General features: G+C 30.2%; 2 protein-coding genes and 1 non-coding gene across 4 annotated transcripts; all 3 read left to right on the top strand.

Annotated features, from left to right (window-relative positions):
• The first annotated feature begins 515 nt into the window (after positions 1 to 515).
• On the top strand, positions 516 to 21,922 carry LOC107445655 (RNA polymerase III subunit I). Of its 2 annotated transcripts, XM_071182390.1 has the most exons (7): positions 516 to 666; positions 738 to 795; positions 13,781 to 13,817; positions 14,892 to 15,008; positions 20,067 to 20,161; positions 20,872 to 20,929; positions 21,758 to 21,922. In XM_071182390.1, the coding sequence occupies exons 2-7, from the start codon at positions 788 to 790 to the stop codon at positions 21,875 to 21,877; spliced, it is 435 nt and encodes a 144-aa protein (XP_071038491.1). In that variant the 5' UTR covers positions 516 to 666; positions 738 to 787; the 3' UTR covers positions 21,878 to 21,922. The 2 variants fall into 2 exon arrangements, with proteins under 2 accessions (XP_071038491.1, XP_042908714.1); XM_043052780.2 differs by lacking the exon at positions 516 to 666 and having other exon boundaries at positions 694 to 795.
• On the top strand, positions 802 to 4,053 carry LOC107445654 (RNA-binding protein 26). The gene has a single exon (XM_016060097.2). The coding sequence runs from the start codon at positions 1,056 to 1,058 to the stop codon at positions 3,849 to 3,851; it is 2,796 nt and encodes a 931-aa protein (XP_015915583.1). The 5' UTR covers positions 802 to 1,055; the 3' UTR covers positions 3,852 to 4,053.
• Positions 19,035 to 19,139, top strand: LOC122271457 (U6 spliceosomal RNA). Its single transcript, XR_006226384.1, has one exon. It is a non-coding gene; the product is annotated as a U6 spliceosomal RNA (small nuclear RNA).
• Positions 21,923 to 22,700: the final 778 nt, after the last annotated feature.

Below are 22,700 nucleotides of genomic sequence, written 5' to 3'. Positions count from 1 at the left end.
AAAAAGAAAAAATTAGTTCCCAAATATACTGCTAGATGGCAGTATTATACAATCTTAAGCTCTTAAGCTGGTATTGCCATTTAAAATTCATAGAACAAATTAGCTCAGTTAGTTTCACTTAATAATTTGAAAATAAAAACAGTAATTAAAAGATTTATAATACACTGATGTTGAAAAAATTATTTTAATCACAGCAGAGTAAAGTACTTTTTGAGTATTTATAGAAAGGAAATATCGTTGTTCATCAGAAAATAAAATAACTCATTTATCGCTCTTTTAAATGATTATTTTTTGTCTCTCTTCTGTAAGTTTTTGAGACACATACTCATGAGTTATTCTTAACTTTTTTAAGATGTAAAGATTTAATAAAGCTAGTTAACAAAGCAAATTAACATAATTCTACAATTTCTTTTTCAGAATAAAGTTTTTGGATTTCAAAGTTCGGGAAGTTTCAAACATGGTAGACAATTGTGATGGCATGTCTTCGGATCATCCTCCGGGATGTTTCCCAGACCGTCGCCAATAGCCCATTGTGCAGCTCTAGTGCGACGTAAATTAACAACAACAACAACAATCAAACATGGTAGAAACTTAAACACGCCAAGATAATATTTAATTATTTTAACCCTCGAATCTGTAACGTTTACTTCATACATTTATCTAAAAGTAACCAATTAGCTGATAGAATAATCTGAAGATTTTGTGATTGAATTTACAAAGATTTTTGTATTTTACAGAAATATAGAGGGAGCTAGAAGAAGAGTTTAAACTTGTCTGTAACTGCAACATGGAAGTGTAAGTAATTATAATTTTATATGTTTGAGTACATGTCTTATGTTTGATAACATAATAATATCTTTTACTTGCTTATAAATATCTATTAAAGCGAAGTATAAGTTGATTTTATCTGGTTTTTTAATAAATCAATAAAAATAGCATTTGTTATGATATTGTTCAATTATAGATAAACTTACAATAAAGTGTAATAATAATGTTTAGTTCCTAAATCATTTATAACTTATACAAGGTACGTGTGAACTTTCCTCGCACCAATTATGATTATTGATAATACTGAAGCTCTAAAATCATGGTTAACTTCTTGTTTAAGTCGTATTTGTGATGCTGATCCCGCTGCCCTGGCTAAATATGTTTTAGCTCTAGTAAAGAAAGATAAACCTGAAAACGAACTCAGAGAGTTTTGTTCTGACCAATTAGATGTTTTTCTGTTGAAAAACACTAAAGTTTTTGTTGATTTATTGTTTGAAGCTCTGAAAACCAAGTCTTACCTAAGTTCCCCTACTGAAACGCCAGCCGTTGATGCCAAGAGTACCCCTAGTCCATTAGCTATTAATACTGTTACAAAAACTCCTCCTATTTCTACTGAGTATACTAGCATAAATGAAACTGTAAAAAATGTTAAAAAAGAAATTGAGGCTCAGCTAAAGGAAACTTCAAATTCTGATCATTCAAACAGATCCAGATCATCATTTAGAACAAACAGAAGGAGCAAATCACATAGCAGAAGTCCTATTCGAAAATCCAGTAGGCATAGAGACAGGAGTAGAAGTAGGGAGGGTGATTATAGCCACAAAAGATTAAATAGTGATGACGATGAAGATCGTTCAAAATCACATTCTTACCCATCTAAAAAACAGAAGTTGAACAAAACTGGCCGAAATGAGTATTATTCTAAGCCTACTGATGATTATAAAAGAGATGATAAGAGAGGTTTTAAATACAATAAAGATAGAGATCAAACGAATTATGGTTTGGGAGATAGAAATCGATCCAGAACTAAATCTAGGTCACGCAGCAATAGCCGAGACCGACGCCGTTCTAGATCCAGCTCATCAGTCAGATCTACTCGCTCAATATCAAGAGAGCGTATTGATCAGTCAGATAAAATATCTGTCATAAAACATGATGTTAAGCAAATATCAGATCATGGGGATACTGATTATAGACAAAAATCATTGTCAAGTGTAGCAAAGCCTCAATTTAAAAATACTGCTAATTATACCAGCAAAATTACTAAAAGGTGCCAAGATTATGATGAAAAAGGTTATTGTATGCGAGGAGATTTTTGTCCATTTGATCATGGAGACGACCCTATATCAGTTGATGATGTGTCTGTTTTAAATGTAGGAGATAGAGCCAATTCAAAATCTCCCTTACCACCACCATTGCCACCACTTCCACCTTTACCGCCCTTACCACCACCGGGTTATATACCAGAGCCTTATAATCCTGAGGCTCCTGGTATGAATATGGCACCTCGTGAGCATATACCTTATTGGGCAACCCCACCTCCTCATTTACCTCCTCCTCCGTTAATCCCCCCTCCAGCACCTGGAATGCCTAATGTAATTTTCAATATTAATGAACCACCACCTTCGTTCCACAATACCAAACATCACAGGACTCGTGAACTTATCGGAGTTCCGACTGTCGGAAATATCGATTCACGCCTCGTCGTCATTAAAGGCCGAAATAGGAACGACGATAAACCACTAGCAGAGAGTACTGAAAATCTTTACACCCCTGTTGTTGAAAAGAATAAAGTTAATAATTTCTCTCTTTCTGTTGCAGAGAGTGAGGATAAAAAGAAGGGATTCGATTACAACAGATTAGGCCCGAGTCCGAAAAAAGTTTCGAAGTTCAATCCTACCCGTAATACTTTGGAAGTAAGAAAAATTCCCAAGCATATGAACTCTATCGCTATGTTAAATAATCATTTTTCTAAGTTCGGAAGAATCGTTAACTTGCAAGTGAACTTTGAAGGTGATCCGGAAGCGGCATTGATTCAATTTATGACGCATGGAGAAGCTAATTCTGCATATAAGTGCACAGATGCTGTGTTCAATAATAGATTTATTAAAGTATTTTGGCACAATAATGATAAAATTAACAAAATATTGAGCGATACTTCTAATAAAAATTTAGTGCAGTCAGGTTTAAAGAGTAATGTCGATAAAAAGATAACGACCCCCATGGAAGATGCCTCTCAAAGTAGTGATTTATCGAAACTTAACGTCGAAAGGACAGAAAGATCTGTTGTTTACTCTAAACCTAATTTTACGAGAACCGTTTTCAACCCTGCATCCATGAAGAAGACGAACGTTCCTAGTTTATCCTCTGCTTTAGCGAGAAAACCCAAAGAAGAACAACGTAAAGATGCCCTACAAAAGCGTTTAGATCTCCACAAGAAAAAGCAAGAACTTTTAAATTCACAAATTGAAAACCAGAAAAACATATTAGAAAAGTTGGGCAAATGCAAGTCTGATAAGGAACGGGATTTGTTAAAGAAAATGATGCAGGCTCTTAATGAGAAAGTGTCTAGCTTACAAAATGAAGTAAAAAAGGACTCTGAAGAGTTGAAAACTCTCATTAAAACTGCGAATCCAAAATCACCGATTTCAAAAACTGAAGCAGAAAAAGAGCTATTAGATGCCGAGATGGATTTATACAATAAACAGCATGCTGGCGATGATACTGCTGATTTACTATCTAGAGTTCTTGAATTGAAACAAAAGGCTAAAGCATTAGGCCTAATCGATAACTCGCCTCTCGGACAGGCTAAATCGGCGGTCAGACGTGGAAGAGGCCGTTTCATGTCCCGAGGTCTATATAGTAATATTAATTCACGTACTATTGATCGACGTAAAAGTTTGTCTCTTATTAATAAAGAAGAATTAACTAAATCAGCAGTACCTGTGACTGAAGTTGTTAAAATGGATGAGCCCGATTCTAGTTTTAACGATGCTCTTGATCTTCTTGATGAAGCTGCTCTGGATGTTGAGCCAGATGATGAGGAAGAAGAAGACAGTGAAGCGCGCTCTTGGAGACGGTGATTATTTTCTGTAACAGAACTTCTGTTTGACAGTTGGCTAAAGATTATATATAGAATTCAATTGACTTTAAATCTTATTAGTATGGTATCTCCGATATTGTGTGTGTTTTTGAATTGTTCTAATTTTTTGTTGATAATTTTGTAAAAATGAAAATTCCTATAGTCACTTGTGCGGAATATTTGAATAAATATTTTATTTCTCACTTTTTTATTCTAAATGTGTGAAAAAGTTCTAGTTCTATTGATTTTTCAGTGTGATATTCATTTTTATAAATATTTTTACTTTCAACATTGCATATAATTGTTCAGAGGTGACGGTATAATCTATTACATTAAATTATAAATATAGTTTTTAGGCATGTTTCTCATAACTATGAATAAGATAAACAAATCTTTTTATTTAACTTCTTGTTTTCCTCGTTTTTATATTTACTGTTTGATGTGTAAAATTACTTAAGTACATTTTCAAATGGTGGATAATATAATTTTTATATGATTTTTACTTGCAGAACTTATTATTAAAGGTTTTATTATGTATAAAATTTTAAAAGTTAGTATTTAAATTGATTTTGACCACTAATTTTATTTTTGCTAAATTTTAGAACATGGTGGAAAGTAATGTTTCAGAAATTATTATAAAAAGTTTTATTTATTTTTGTAAAATAATTTTAAATTTAATAAGACCATTAATTAATGTTATCATCAGTAGTTTCAGAGAACAAAAAAAGAAAATCTAAATGTCTTGAAGATTTAGAATGTCATTTCTCATTTGTTATTTTTTGAATCTGCAAGAGTGTCTAGTTAAATGTAAAACTAATTGCTTGTGTTCAAAACTATAGCGTAGTTCTTTAAATGATTTCATGTTTTTATTTTACCTTTTTATTGGATAAGGAACTTTTTAATGGAACAAAAATTTCATTTGTCCAATTTACATAATGTTCTAAAAAATGTTGGTAGAATACTCTCTGAAAAGGAATCAAGGGTGCCCAATTTTCCAAATAAAAAATATTTTGTCCTCAATTTTATCTCTTTGTGATATTAATTTTTATGTATGTTCAGGCATCCCATTTTCTAATAATAAATGCAGATATTTAAAAATATATATAAGATTTTGATGTTTGAGCCAACAACTTTTTGTTTAAAATATTTGTGATAGTAGAAAATGATAGTTCTAATTTAGGGATTAGTTTAGGCATATAACTAAACCTTAATAGGAATACAGTAGGGAACCGACTATCCGGAGCCATCGCTATTCCGGATAACTGATTTTTCCGATTTTCTGAATCGCTACAAAAAGCTGTTTTTTTTTTTATTGTTAAATCCAACTAAAAAAAATAATAATATTTGGAAATAATCTTAAAAAGAAGAAAAAACGATGATGTAATACATTAATGATTATTTCCAAAATGATGGTAAGGTAAACATCTTTCAAAAAAGAAAGAAAAATCTTATGAGGAAAAAAAAATTTTAAAAAATGGCGGGAAAATTTATCGAATTTCGTTCCGGTTTTTTGGTTTTCCAATTTCCGTATAACTGGTTCTGTACTGTATTACTTACCCTTAGTAATATAACTAAACATCATTATAGTTTGTTTGTTTTTTGTGAGGAATTTTGGGGTCATATTCTAATTTATTTTCATCAAATGCAGTTACAACTCTTGTAAGGTGTAGGACTGTAATTTCACAATTATTGACTAATTTCATGTAATTTTAAGAATGATCAGTCCCCATCAACAATACAGTAATCTCATCATAGTATTTTCAGTAATAAATTGAGAGATTGTCTACTATAATTACTTTTTCACTAAAATGTTAGGCTGTATTTTCATTTCGAGATCATTAAAACCCTGCTTTGAAATTATTTGGTTAACGAAGTCTTGAATTCAATAACAAATTTTAATTATATATTAGTGTGAGGGAATATTAACTAATTTATACTGCTCTTTTTTTTAATGCAATGGTACTATAAAAAAATTTCATGTATTAATTTGTAACTATTGTGAGTTGTTCAGTATTAATTTTAATTATATATTAGTGTGAGGGAATATTAACTAATTTATACTGCTCTTTTTTTAATGCAGTGCTACTATAAAAAAAAAATTCATGTATTAATTTGTAACCATTGCAAGTTGTTCAGTCTTGGTAAATTTATACTGGAAACTTTGAAAACTTTCTTCTCTGAATAATTTTGAAACAAAAATAGTGTATTTTATTTTTCTTCTGCAATAAAATTGCCTTTTATTACACTTCAATTGAGCTAATTGCACTTTGTTTAGTGCTTTTTGAAAGTATTCTGATATATATCTGGGTTGGGTTTTTGACATTAAAAACTGGTTTTTGACATGACGTATAAAAATCCTGTCAAAACCTGGGTTAAATTTCTTTTTTTACATTTATAGACACTAAATCATGTGCAATACTTGCGTGATATACTACTATAATTATGATTTATTTTATATGTCATATTAAAAAAATATAGCCAAAAGTATTGTAACTATTAATAGGTTTTTATATTGGTAATCTTAATATTTTGAGATCCATATTATAACTATTCAGTTTAAATTGCAAGTAATAACTATGAGCTGTTGACTAATATAAATCTAAATATTGATTTTAAATCTTTTATATTACAATTTAGACAGATTTTTTAGATTAAGTAAAATTTAAAGTGAGACTATAATTGTCTGATCTCTACTTATAATTTTTTTTTATTTATTTATTCTCAATATTTGTTGTTACTAATAATATTCAGTAGAGCAGAATACATCTAACCGTCAAACAAGGCTTTGGTGAAAATTTCTTGTCTAAAAAAATTGCTACCTAATTTTTTGTTAAAAAAGTTGACTTAGTTAAGCTTTTTCTTGTTAAAAAAAGGACATATTAATTAGTGTATTTATTAATTTGAATTCCTTAAGTTTATAAGTATGACCTTAAATTTAATTTATATTACACATATGCTCGTTTATTCGAGAATTGTGTAAAATCAAGTGATTTTTTTTATACATAAACTTTACTTTCCAAAGAAATTTTGAAAAATTTATTGAATTGAAAAAATATGCTAATATTTTTAGGGAAATTTTGTTTCAAAAAGAAACTTTGTTCATAGGGGATAGGCTCTGAGAGTTTTCTGCACTCCTGTTTATATGTGCAATGAATATTTCCAATGTTAGTGAATTAATGTTAATTATATTAATGAGTAATTAGTTAATTGATTAGGGTACTAATCATAATTTACAATAAATATAAACATTTGTTTAAGTTAGTTAATAAATTTTTCAATCGATTTAAGGGTTTAATTATATTTCTATTAATATTTAGTACAGTTATTAGAATATTTTTTCTAATTATATGTTATTTTATTATGTTATAATATCTTAAGTACTTTGTAGTCTATGTAGCTGAGCATCAATCGAAGGAATAGTTTCAAATTTTAGTCTTATTCATACTAAACTGAAAAATGAATGTGAAGTACAGAAAGCTTCAAAACTTCTTTTTTGTAATAGCATGTTTTAGGAATCAGAGGATTTAAAATTGGACTAAATGAAAATTTATTTTAAAAGCAGTGAATACGATGATTGTTGAGATTTTTTTATTGAGCTGATTGTTTTTGTATGTCTATTTTCAATAATTTAACAACTTGACGGATTGCGTAACTTTCAATTTGACACATTTTTATTTATAATTATTTAATATTTTTTACACCAAAATTTGGGGTTTTTACAATCAGTAAATTTTCAACAACAAAAAATTTTAATATCAAAATAATTCAAGAACGTAATTGATTGAACACTTGTAATTTTATATGTATGTTTACTTATAAATACTTCTTATTTAAAATGGCTAATAATTATCCTTACATCAAAATTTTTGGGTTTTTTAAACATGTCAATAAAGGGGCTTTTGGCATGACGGATAAAACCATGGTTAAAACCATCAATTATCAAGAACTTACCTGATATGTATAGTGTTCCAAAAAATGTCCTGATATTATCCTGATTTTTTTTTTAAAATATTGCTTTTTTTTTTTAATTTTTTAAGCCCAATACAAAGCATGGGTACTTGAATCTCTTTGGAAGCCAATTATTCAAAATTTCATTTCGAAGTTTCAAAGAAAAATTTCTTTTGTTTTATTTATTTCATAAAACTGAATATTCATGCTTTGTAACTTAAAAAACGAAAGTTTTCTAGTTAGAAATTCACCTTTTCTTCTGTGAAGGTCATAACTCAGTTGCAAATTGTAATTTTTAAACTGTATTTACTCCATATTATTATTTTTTTGAATATGTTTTATAACTGACGTTGAACAGCTAACCCATTTCTTAGTTTACCACTATCAATGTTCAACTCCCATAGCCTTGTAATTCTGAACCTTGCCTAGGAGGCAAAGAAACTCCTGCATTGAGACAAACTAACCTTCATTGAGGACTTTTTGATGGAACTATCTCGCGTGTGTGTTACATGGAGAGGAAAACCACAGAAATTTTTCTAATTACCCTCCAAGAAAAATTAAAAATTGCTCCAAGCCTAAATGAATAATTCTCTCACATTTCTGAAGAAGAAAAAAGAACATATATTGCATTTTTTAATTAAAACTTTAAAAAAAATTTATAGTTATTTGTGAACATAATGGAAATCTCCCAAATATATTCAGGTTAGTAATATTTTGTAAAACATTTTCAAAATACAAAACCAACGTTTTGAGAAAACAAACCTCTAGAGTAGTAATAGAAGCAATAACTTGGGTTATTTAAGAAGTTAGAGTATTCGATTCGAATTGGTGTATCATTATTATTAACTGAGATTTAAATGGGGAAAAATATTTATAACTCATGTCATTATTAGCGCCCTTGGAAACTCTAGTATTTTTATAAAATTTTAGAAGAATTGATAATAAAATAGAGATGCCCAAGCCAGAGGCTGAACTATATCATTGAGTGGAATAAATCCATCAATTTTCATTTGCCTTATCTGATTGATTATTGATGAATTACCAGTGGACAGATAAGTGAAGTGACGTCAGCTTACACATGTCTATAACTGTTATTATTTAAATTAATTACGCATTACTTTACTTATTTAAGTTAAGCTTTCAATTTCTCAATAAGCCAATACTTTAAAAATTCTTCAATCCAAGTCTTTTTGTATTAAATATTGATCTTGTGGCACATAATTTTAATAAAATTACCGGTCTCTCAATTATTTAACAGAAATTTTTTCATCTCATTTTTACACCTCTTCTGAGTGAGTAAATAATCTATTCCATGTTTCAATAAAATACAATTGAAGATAAAGGGAAAAGAACGGTTTATGAACATGAAACCTGATTCTGAAAATAAATTCGCGCATGGCAGGAGACATTTTTCCATCGAACACAACTATCAAAGAGAAATCCGAAAAATTGAGGAATCTATATTGCAATGACCAAATGTTACATTGACAGTTACAAAGTTTTACTTATTGATGCGTTATCTGAATGTATTTATAAGTCATTTTAATTCTACTTTTATTTATTACATTGCAAATATCTGTATATCCATTCTTTGTACGGGGTAAAAAAAAAATAAAGGTAAATAAATAAATTGGTTTTAATCAGTACTACGCACAGGGTGCTTAGCGTTTTTAAAAAGTGCTTATTTTTTATTTACGTTTTTAAAAAGCCCTTAAAAGTGCTTTTTTTATTCGGTGTTTGTAAAAAGTGCTCTATTTTCTATCTTTAAAAAAGAGATTTTTTCTTTGCCCTTGCAATAGTCGTTTTAAATTGCAAGAAATGCACAATTTTCTCTGCAATATTTATCTGAAACTAGCTATGTAAAGTTTTTGAAAACGATTTTAAATTTCATTCATTTTATGTTTATAAATCAAGAGTTGTAAACGATAAAAAAATAATTTTTATTACTGCCCAGATCTTAAATATGAAATTTTTTTTTTGGAAAGTGATTAAAAATATTTTTTGAGTGCTTAAAATGTACTTGAAAAGTGCTTCTTTTTTGTTGAAAAATCAGGCTACGCACCCTGTACGCAATGTTTACTGCCTACTCAATTAATTCCGATTTTATTTATTTATTTTATCGATTATTATTTTTTACCCTTTTTTGAGACATTATATATTATTAGATGAAGCAAACTACATTTTTGACGGTTCTGCTTGTTGCTCTTTAGGCCTTAACCCTAAAAGAGGACGGCGCCATACCACGGGAGAAACTTTAACAAACTCTCTTTCACCTCCATTACTAATTTAAAAGAAAGAAAAAATGAGTTCAGACTATTTTAGAGTAAGCCATGAAGTTTCAATTGCCAAAAAAAAAAATAACCAAATGGAAACAAATTATAGAAAGAGAACTTCTCCATTGCGTTAATCCTAATTTATTTTCATTTAAATATTTTAAAATTTTCTTTTCAGTATTTGACACTTCATGGCTTACTCTAGGTTTGCCTAGATTCACTTTTCCAATATTTTAAATTACTTATGGGAGTGAAAGAGAATTTGTGACAAAAGTTACCTCCTGGGGTATGGCGTCCTCACCACAAAGATTCGCGTGCAAGGAGATGCCTGTCTCATTTTTAATGTTGCCCTAGAAAAGATTATTAGAAATTCTGGAATAAACACGCTTTGAAAAGACTTCTGAAAAATGCCAGGGCTGTCGCGCCACTGAATGAAACGAAAAGCTCAGCAATTTAGAAAAAAGAAAGAAAAGAAAAAACGTCTATACAATTAAATTTTTAATAATTACATAACGGTCAAACCAATGCGAAAAATTCATTTCTCTAACTTCTCTTCATTCCTCCTTTCCTAATCTAAATGCTGCTTTAAGTTTTGGAACGATCTTTAGAATATAGGGCTAAAATTTTCATTTGTTGTGCCACAAACGCTTTTGAGGTAATAAGAAAGACAAAATACAAACACTGGCATACACAATCTTTCTTTTTAATATGAAAAAAAAAAAAAATTTCGTGAATAAGTATAGAAATTCACAATCTGGAAAAAAATATGAAAACAAGTTTTTTCTTTCTTTTTATCAGTTGATATTAAAGTCTAAGTTCTAGGGCGAAAAAGCCAATAATAATAAGACAGTGCAAAAATCAATGGTTTCACAATTGTGAAACCATTGCCGAATTTCTCTTCTTAAGATATTTATTTATCTTTGAATCTGTGGCATGTGTATTTTGAGTAAAAATCGGGTTCGTGGGCTGGTCCGTATAACTACACAAACTCAACCGCCTCATTAACTCGGCCACTTCTTTCGTAAACGCTTTGTTGTTTCACAAAATTGTATTGAATATGGTACTTGCAACTAATCATATGGTTGTTATTTTATTTTATAACCGATCCAATTCTGAGGTTATGTTTTTCGGTGATTAACTTCGTAACCGTGTGAGTTTGAATTCGATCCAGAAGATAAGAGAACTCTTGGATTAAACATTCGGACAAACTAGCCTTCGTGGAGGACTTTTTGATGAATGTAACCCACATTTGCATTACTCGAAGAGAAAAACCACGAACACCTCCCACGGTTAGACCGACTGCAAAGGGATTGTAATCCATGATCTGTCTACCAATGAGGCTATTTTACGTCAGCATTGTGGTCGGGAGTGGTATTCATGTTAACCAGCCTCCGCTGGGATTCGAACATGGCTCATCTCATTGAGAAACATTCTATCTATTCCCTGAGCAACCGCTACTGTAATAACATGGCTGTGTCTAAAGTTGTTGTGCATGGCGTGATTATGTAGCAACTTTTCGGTTTATATTTGATTGGATACCTGCATGCGACATCACGCGTGGGCGTCGAACCTGATTGACTAACCCACGCAAGGCATCACTTGAAAGTATCCGATTACTGATATTTAAAAGTATCTAAAACACGAGAGAAGAAAAAGAAATTCATATTAATAGCAATCAAATAATTCTTACAATTTTTCACATTAAATGAATAAAAAAATCAAACGAAGAAACTCAAATCGCATAGTATAATGCATAATAAATGCAAAAAATTATGCAAGAGGACAAACTCCTATTGTGCTTAAAGGTTGTTGCCTGAATGCTTACGACGCTACAATTACGTCTTGTCGTTTGGTAGAAGGAATTTAGAAATAATAATAAATCATTTATTGAATAGTTTTTGGCTTTTTGTTTTAAATAAAAGAAGAAGAAATACTCAGCATAAAAAAAAAGTTTATATTTAATAATTGATTTTTGGCAGTCATGACTTAAGTATGTCACTGGGTGGGTTTAGAAATCGTGTAAAAAGTTGGTTTGGCAAAATATTTTACCAAAATTGAAACAAAGTATAGTTTGTCTACGGTAAGAACTCCTTCGCAACAAAGTCTGAGGGTGCCTGCTGCTATGGAAACTAGAATAGCGTATTTCAGGGAGGGTAGCTTCGCTTCACTCTAGGGCTAACAGTAAACCAAAGAAAAAGATTATCTTTCTCTTACCGACCCGACTTAAAACCTCTCCTAGACAATGACCCCACCCCTACTGGAAATAGTTATAACTCGTTACCATAGTCACCGCCACGAGTCCAGACGACTGGGGGAGTTCTTACTTTAGACAAACTATAGTAGTACTTTATTTACGTCGCACTAGAACTGCACAATGGGCTGTTGGCGACGGTCTAGGCAACGCCCAGACGGATAATCCGAAGGCATGCCATCACAATTTTGGTCTTTTGCAGAGAGGGTGACTCCCCTATCTTGCGACGACCTGCGCATAAAGTCGGTCACTTTACGGTAGAAGATTTTAAAGAGGACTGATTCCTAACCAAAGAATATACATTGGAGAAAAAGCTTAGCTTCGATAGACATAATGTAAACCGGTCCGCGGACGCTATATTATTTGCTCTCACTCCTTTCGCGAGATAATCTCATTGGTCATCCAGTCGCCACCCGCTTATTGACCGCTGCCAGTGATGTTTGATTTCGGTGATCTTAAATTTTAATTTTTAAATTAATTGTTGCTTTTAAATTTTAAAACCAACAATTAATATAATTATATATATCATAATATTATAAAATGAAAAGGAGCAGATTTCGCGGAATCATAATTTCTGCGAAAAAGAAACTGGAAAGCACAAAATGCTACTACTTATAGAAAGAAATAAATAAAAAAAATTCATTGACTTTTAAAATTATAAGCAATAACCAGCCCTCATCCGCAAATATATTTATTCGGATTTATTAAATCCCCACGTTATTAACTCGAGTAGGTGGAGCGCTTTCTATAATTTAAAAAAGTGAGCATATTTCATTTTACTCTTAAAAATACTTAAAAATCTAGTCGATTTTTATACTGGCTTCCGGTTCGCATTAATCCCATTCTTTACAACAACAAAAATATTCCTAGTTGTAGATTTGTTGGAATCCCTTTACCGTAGGGCTCACCGTGAGACGTTTTCGAGGTTTTTTATTCCTTATAATACAAATTCGGGTTTTTTTTTTCCAAAAATTTACCACAGAACTAAATTTATTCCAACAGAGATGTCCAAGCCAGAGCTGAACTACGTCTAACTATTATCATTCAATTGATTACCGTAATATTGTGGCTGTTAATTTAAACCAGCTGTTTACACTGTTACTTTGAAAGGAAACTTATTAAAATTTGGAATTATTGCCAGCTACTGATTGATCATTGATAAATTTTTTAAGCTGGTCTTAAATGACACCTCTTAAATGATACAAAAATTTCCCTGTCAACTGAGTTGAATTTTAAAGTCGAAGATTGGTGATTGGCAAATCCGAATAAGATGTGCTGTTTAATGTGGCTGATAAAAAATATTTGAAGAAAACATAATATTAGTTTATTTAGAAAATTCCTAATCAGAATGCAACTTTTGTTTAATGCATTTAAATGATTAAAATAAAATTTCTATGCATATACTGATCATGTAAATGCGAAAATCATCATTGTGAATTTATTTTCTTATTGTTACAGGATCAACGAACGTGCGGCTTTGTTGTCAAATGCTGAAGTAAGAATTGTTTTTGTTCCATATACTGTTAATAAGAATATAATATATAAGCGACGTTAATAAGAATATATTTTGATTAAATTTTTATCAAAATTAAGTATTCAAAGATTCGATTTAAAAAGAAATTATTATCATTAGTGTTTTGCTCTATAAATAGCAGCTAACAATTAGCTCTTGATATATTTGAAATCATTGTTAATCTTTTTTAATGAGAAAAAAAAGCTATAAATTTTTTTAACCGTTTTATAATTGTATCATTAACCGTTTTCTCATTATGTTTCATAATTTTATTAAAGATTATTTTTAAAAGTATATCGACCTTTTGTTCTGACATTGGTTTAGTGGAAGTGTTTTTGGTAGTACTCGTTAATAATAATTGGAAACTTTTTAATTAATTACATACCCTTTCACGAAAGAGCGACGTTGGTTGTTTTTATAAAAAGCCAAAGCATTTTTTATTATTAAGCGACGTTAAACAGGTAAAGACTGCTTCATCAAACAGTTTTTGGAAGCCTGTTTTTACTTATTTTGTATAACTTTTTCCTAAAGAATCCTAGTATAAAAAAACAACATCGAAACTTCCTTTTTCTAATGCTTATGTTGTTCCCTTCCAAAATTATCATCATTTTTTATCTACAAGGAATTTTATTCAAACACATAGTTGCCAATATCATTTTGTTCGTCATCATATGAAATCGTAATGCAGTCTCATTAATTCCTGTTTGCTTGAATAAATCAGAAAATACGGTGACTTTCGCTATTTTTTAATTTCTAGATATTGCTTTCTCCTAATAAATTTCTTAAAAATTGTATTTTTTCAAAACGGCCAAGGAAGGCAAAAAGCTAATAATAATATTTCCAAAAGTCAAGCTGCCATATTTCAAAGCAAATTTTGTATAAAAAGCTACTAATACACGTAATAGAATTCTGTTTATTTCTATTAATTCTTAACCGAGTAGCAAAATAATATGGGACTTCATATTAAATGAATTTATCGAACTTAAATTCATTTTTTTTATTTAATAATTTTTTCTAAGATTTGTGTTATTTATAATATATATTATTTTTTTGCAGGTTTTTAGCCTTCTTGAAACATTAAAATCTGATTTAAAAGAATCAAAATATTCGCAGCGACTCAATAAAAATGAGAAAGAAAAGGGGAAAGAGCGATTAAATACAATAGTTTATGAGGTAAGTTAACTTTTGTTATAAATTAATGCCTGCGAGCGACGACAATTTGTGGGTAAATCGTGGCATTCCTCGATTCAGAAGCCAATCATGTTTGACACACACTCGTGACGTCGCTTACAAGTATCCAATTAAATTTGATTTAAATCGCATGGTTGGGCGTGGAATCACGTTTTCTTCTTTTCGAATAGTAGGAACCCATTTGTAATGAACATAGTTTTTATGCATACATTTTTGATGGTCTCTTTGAACGAAGATACCTAAATGATACTATTAAATCGAAATCTTATGAAATTTTATTCGCGTAAATTTAATTTTAATTTAAATCATTTATCACAAGGGAAGGTAAAATGTTTAATTTCATGAAGAAATTTAAAAAAAAAAAATTTTTTTTTTTGAAGCACGAATGGATTATGTGTTTCATAGGCTCTGCGCGGTGTTGTATTTGTTGCATGATCACTGATCAGATTCGATTCTACCATTATAAAGTCAACTTTTTCTTTGTTATTTAATATATATTTTATGCAATAGAGCGTTTTTTAATAACTTATGCAATTCAACCAAACGAAGATTCACTCATTATTATGGGTAAATGGAATACGTATTCAAGAAAGAAACGAATGATAATGCCCCGAGGCAATCGTATTTCACAGCACGTTTGAGCACAAACACTGTGCCAATACAGAATACGATATGATTGGGGATTAACGTGACACATTGTGCTGAGACTTGAGTTGAGTAGCGTACTTTCTTTTTCTAGTTTTTTTTAGTTTATAATACTTTTTTGACTCCTTTGGATTCAACACACAAAATTTCCTAATTCAAAAATTATTGCAAACAAATTATTGATTTATTTTGTGTGTCAGTTATGGATGGTGTTTTCTACACTAGAAAGCTCTGCAAGCTCTTTACTGCCTATACTTCCGGGTTACTACTGATACTTTGAGGCCATTTGGCTTATTGTGCTTTGAGACTGTCTTGAGTAGTATACATAGCATTTGTTACCCGATTTATTATTTGTGTTTACAACGCAGTGGCGTAGCGAGGGGTGGGCAAGGGGGGGCATCATGCCCCGGGCGCTACTCACAAAGGGGCGCCAAATGGTCCGCAAAACAAAAAATTGCTGGATAATTTTTTTTTATTATAATTGATTTCTGGAAAATATATTTTAAATTAGTGCCAGTGTAATATAATAAATGTTAATTCATAAATATTATTCATAATATTTAATTCATATTAAATATTATATTAAATTCATATTCATATTAAATATATTTCAATATTTAATTCACGTCCTTGTCATCGCGCTCTGCTTAGAATAAAAATGAAATGTTATTAAATATTAAATGTTATATATAAGTTTAATGTCAGCATAAATTATATTGTATATTTCACTATGTTACTACCTTTCAAGTTCAAGGCATTCTTGGTAAGTAATAAATCAAATAAGATTACTTACTACATCTACTCGACGATTCTATTATTAAGTGAATAGAGTATGAAAAAATTTGTTAACAGAAAAATTTGTTGTTCTCATATTTGTCACCACAGATTCAAAATGAATTCATTCATCTTCTGGCATCTACAGTTCGAAATCAACTAATAAACGATATCAAAAGAAATAAATATTATGGACTTTTGTTTGATTCAACTCCTGATATCTCTCATCGAGAACAAATGTCCCAAGTCGCTAGGTATGTAGATGCTGATTTTATCAATAAAAAAGTTTCCATCAAAGAATCTTTTTTGAGTTTTATTGAAATACATGCTAAAGATGCAGCCTCGATCGAAAATACAATTTTAGAGAAATTAAATTACGATGAAATTTCATTAACAAACTGCAGATCACAATGTTACGATAATGCTGCCGTGATGGCAGGTCACACATCTGAAACGCGATGGAGCGCCAGAATACAAGCGGTTATCGTTATCATCTATGGGCTAGAGAATATAAAAGAACTAATAGAAAAATTAGCAGAGCACACTACCACTACAAGTGACAACAGAAGTGAAGCTACAATTCTGTTGCAAAATATACTAACCTTTAGTTTTATAACTTTAGTTCATTTCTGGTATGAAATCTTAAGAAGGATTGATCGTGTGCAGCTCAGATTACAAGATCCTAGAATGAATTTTAGAGAAGTGTTCCATGATCTTGAATCATTAGCGACTGAACTAGCCGAAATTTGAGACAAGCTCTGTAAAGAGGCAATAGAAAAAGCAGAGTCTCTTTGTGAAAAATGGGATATGGATACAACAATACGTGCCTGGAGAATTGGCTATGGTGGTCTTTCCGCAGAAAGTGAAATTTCTCGCGTTATGAAAAGCACTCTTGATCGTCTCCAACAAGAAATGTGTACACGATTAAGTGACCTTAATTTCAAATTTGGATTTCTACTAGACGTTGAAAATTTATTAAACAAGGATAATGTTGATAACGACCTTGAAAAAAAATTTTAAAAATCTGGGTGAATTTTATAATACAGATTTCAATGTAATAGAACTTTTTATCAAAATATGTGACAGCAAAATGTTACTCCGCAGTAGAAAAGAAATTAAACCTAAAACTCCATTAGAATTTCTTACTTTTATAATCAATCTCGAATGGAGAAGATGTTTTTCCAAATCTGAGAGCGGCATTTCAAATACTCCTGACTATCTCAGTATCAATTGCTAGCTGCGAACGTTCATTCAGCAAATTAAAATTAATTTTGACAGATCGCCTAAGTGACCTAGCATTTTTAAGTGTGGAAAGAGAAAAATTTTAAATGATCAATTTTGATGATATTATTGATACATTTGCTTCATCAAAAGCACGGAAAATTTAGACATAGTAATAGTTTTATTAATGTATTATAATCATATGATTATTAAATATATGTATCTCCTTAGAGATAATAAATATTTACTTTTTTATTGTTTAAAAACTGCGTGTTTTTAAAATATTTCTTTATAAATATGTAAAATAAATAATAGGTATCTTTTGAACTAATTCTAGATGATCATATACATTTCAAAATCTAGTCTTGCTCTCTCAACTACATTTTTTGTCTCAAATTTAAAGCCTAGCTTGAGTCTATGACTTTATTTATTAATTTGCTATAATCCAAGTCGCCTATATATAAACCATATATATTTTGCATATAATATTATATGGTTTTCGAATGGGGGGGGGCGCTAAAAGGGTATTGTGCCCCGGGCGCGAGTTAAGCTCGCTACGCCACTGTTACAACGAGTTCTAAATCTAAAACTCGAAGTGGCTCTTGCTGTGTTGCTTAACATTTGAAAACTTAAAATTGGAAAAAGAAGAAGAAAAAAACAAGAATCGTTATTATTCATTTCTTATCTTGGCAACAATATACTTCGAAATTTAAACCTAAATGATACTTCGGAATTCGAAACTTCGAAATTTAAACCTAAATGATAATTTGTAAAATACACTTAGTCTCGCGCAGCTCGAACAATATGCTAACAATAACGTATTTTGGTGCATGGCTTGCAACATGAACAAACAGTAAAACAAATAAAACTAACAAATAAAAACAGTAAAACAAATAAAACTAACTAAACAAATAAAAAGAGGCCCAATCAAAACTGCCAAAAAAGGGAGTTCTTTCTAAATCTAGCAACCATGTCATCTTTTTTTAAAACAATATATCGATAAACAACTAAAATATATTTTCTTTCCAAACTCACCAGAATTATTTGATATCATTATTATGAAATTCAACAGATTTGAGCTATGAAATTATAAAATTTATTTCTTTTATTGCAAACAAAATTATCTGTTTGAAAATATTGCCACGCAGAATAAGCTGTAGTAAGAGGCTGTCTAACTGGAAGTTGAGCAGGTAAAGAGTTCGAGATTGTTGTTTACATTTATATTGAAAGCACCACCCATAGATATTAAAGTCAAAGCTTGTCATTAAGTGTTGATTTTAAGATTTCCTTTTTAAAAAAAAAAAGATATTTAGGAGGATTAAACTATGAAAATATTTTTGTGCGTACTTTTAGATACTTAAATTCTATTTAAATTCGAACTGTACATATTCTAAAAATGGTATGATACAACGAAGACTAGCATGGCTCCCGCGCAAGGATGATTTGCAAAATCGAGAAGCTTCTTATATTTTATTTTCAGTCAAAATAGCACAATAGTTAAAGAACTGGACAGACACAGATTCTATTCTTGGCGAAGTCTACTCAGCTTCAGAAGCATACTAGGGAAAGTAAAGGCGGCTGGTGCGTTATGCTGACCACATTATTTGACGTCATTTTATCGCCGATTTTGAAATAGTGGGACGACGAACTGGCTGTTGAGAAAATGCTTTGCTTTTTAGTTTAAACTAGGAGTGCACAACCTTTTAGAGTGAAGGGCCACTTGCACAGCAGGTTGGCTAACGAAGGGCCGCACATGTATTTAGACATGTTAATGACAAATGTAATAATGTTTATTTAAACATTATAGTTCCATTTTTTTATCAATAAAAAAAACTTGCTATTGCTATCATATGAACAATAGATTTATCAAAATAAATAAACATTGAAGAAAAGAAAAAAAAATTTTTATCATATCATGCAATATGAAAACTTATTTTAGAATTAAATTCTAATAAATTAAAAAAAAAAAACTGCGATTCCCACTGAAGGAAAGTAGGAAAAAGTTTAGTCGTAATTAAGTAATATAAATTCAAATTAAATATTTTAATTGAAGAAAATTTATAGGTTTTAAACAAAAGCCTAAAATAAAAACAAAACAGAGATAGTTCAATTTTTAATCGCACTTTGTTTAATTGCACTTTGTTCGCACTAAATTTTTTTAAATTTTTTTAAAATTGTGTTTAGAAGCTCTCGCGGGCCGCACTTCAGTAGTCGAAGGGCCGCATTTGGCCCGCAGGTTGTGCACCCCTAGTTTAAACTATCATATTTAGAAAAAAAAATTATAGTTAAATTTTTTACCCTACTTACTATAGTCGATAAACATATTTAAGAGATTTTTTTTAAAGACATTGTTTATCATGTTCATATTTCTTTAATTATTCATTGTGCATTATTTTTTAGACTTTTAAATACCTAGAAGAAATGCCCTGTGCTTCACAATCAGAAGAGTCGATCAAAAACTTTTTGATTGCTATTGCTCCTTATGAACTAACCAAGTATGTCAACGACTATTTTGCACACATGTGAATATTTTTATAAATGTATGTACAAAGTATTCTGTAATCACAGTTCTTAATATATGTTTTTAGAATCCTTAACAAAAATGAAGCTAAAAAAAGTTAACACACCTTCAAATTTACTTTTAAAATTCGAAGTCTGACAATCACTATTAAGGAAGATGGATTGAAAATATCAAAATCACAGGAAGCAGACAGGAGTTATAAGACAATCATCAGAAACACCACCACGTATCATTCCACAGTCTAACTCTTTTTGAGAAGAGTTTAATAATAACTAAACTACTAAAACCTTATTTTTCTGTTTTAATACCATAAAAAATTGTTTATTTTAAGAAAAAAAAGTTCTAAATACTAACTTAGACTGTTATTAAAATAAATTAATTGAGTAAAATTAAAAACAAATGAAGAAAACTGGTCAAAACTTAAAGAAAGAATAATAAGATTAATGAAGTGAAATAGCATAATTCAGCTAATAAAAGAATTTAAATTGAGGCAAATATGGCGATTAAAAATGTTTCTACTGTTTTTAACTTTTATTAATATGTTAATGTAGAAACAATTATGTTAAAAATGTAGCAAGCGTAACTTGAACCTTAAGGTATTGAAAAAATAAAGAAACACTTATCATTTATCTAATTTTGTGTTTTCTTATTGTTTGATTTTTCATACATGTTTTTCGTTTTTAGAGCTGAAAAACTGCAGTTACTAAATCTTCAGCCTAAAAGTCTAGTGGAAATCCAATTAGTAAGTTCCTTTTGAAATTTTTTTTAAGAGTATGGCACATTCATTTGCATGATTAATAATTAACTACATGAGTTAAAAAGAGTTTTGAGAGGTAAAAACAGCCGGTGTGCAATTCTGACCTTATCATCACTATCATACTATTACTCTCGAAATTGTGGAGCCTTAACTTCCACTACGCTCATAGACAACAATTATTACTGTTGTAAGAGTTCTTTACTTCAATTATTAAATAGTGTAAATTATAATGGTTTTCCTGATCTTAAAATTAACATGTGACTAGCACCTATAACTTACTGTTCCCCCCCTTTTTTTTATAACGTCTCCCAATCCTAATACAGAAATAAATTCTTTTTTACGTTTAGATTGAAATAAATAAATAAACAATATTTACTTTTTCCACCAAGTTAATTAATGCATTTCTTTTTTTAAAAAAACTACACTTTTCTGCTTTTCTATTCTATTTCCTATTTTTTATATACAATAAGGAAAATAATTTAATTTTTTTTATTTCCAGATAAATAAATAAAAATATTCTAAAAGCCACACAATTAAACAAAATAAAATACTTACCTCTTGCGTATGTCTCTAACCAAACTTTACATAATAATTTCTCAGAAGAAAAAAAAATTATTTATTAGCAAATGTGAAAACTGATATAGGTAGTTAACAGAAAAGCAGTTGCTATTCTGTTTTATACCAACACAACATTATATACAAAAAGTAACAAAATTAAAACATCTCATAAATTAAGTCTTATGGGTGAAAATGGAGGAATTACTAGAATGATTTAAATTTTGATCAAAATGTATCTATTTTTTATGTTTTTAGCTGATTGAAGAGTGTGAAGAACGATTTACGGAAGATCAGATGAATGATATCTTGAATGTTGTTGCAGAAACACTTTCATCTAGTACAGAAAATGAAGAAGGCAGTTATGAAGAGAATTAAATGTTAGTTTGTTTTGGACGATTAAACTTTTTTTTTTTAAAAAAATGCTATTCTATATTTATTTAATTAAGAAAATGGTTTTCATTGGTGGTGTGGAATAGAAATCCAATATTTGATATTTTTTCCCCATTTCTTTTTTGTCATCTGATCAGTGTTTTCACTACAGCGTGAGAACGCGAGAATCTCGCATATTTTTTTCTTTTCTCGCATTAAAAAATGACTACCGCGAGAAATTCGCGCATTCTATAAATCAATTTCAAAATTCGCGAATTCCTCGCATTTTGAAAAAAGTTTCGCATTACGTCATTTAGAATAAAATCCGTTTCTTCTTTCTTCCTGTATCTTTCTTTATTTTCAACATCTGCGACGTTATCTAAACTCCTGTTTGTGAAAATTGCAACACCATGAAGGAATCGTCATAATTGAATGAAATTTAATACATAGTTGAGTGGTAGTGGTACAAATAAATGATTAAACTTTCAAAGCAGACAAACAATAACAAGAGATCGAAATCTGTATTTTGTGTAACCACCACGGTCCGCGATAAGTGCTGCTACACGACATGGCATGGAGTCAAGCAAACTTTGAATGTCTGTCTGAGGAAGAGAATTCAATACTGCTTGTATGCGTACCCAAAGTTCGTCTGTAGAAGCAAAAGGCCGAGGATTACGAGCGAGACTCCGACCAACGAAATCCCACACATGTTCAATCGGTGACATAACCGGGGAATACGCCGGCCAAGGAAGAAGTTGTACCTGTCGCGATGCAAGGAAGGATTGAACAGTCCTAGCAATATGAGGGCGGGCATTGTCCTGTTGAAATA

This window comes from Parasteatoda tepidariorum, chromosome 6 (genome assembly GCF_043381705.1).
Source record: "Parasteatoda tepidariorum isolate YZ-2023 chromosome 6, CAS_Ptep_4.0, whole genome shotgun sequence".
NCBI lineage: Eukaryota > Metazoa > Arthropoda > Arachnida > Araneae > Theridiidae > Parasteatoda > Parasteatoda tepidariorum.
This window is presented reverse-complemented; position numbering and strand designations above follow the sequence as displayed.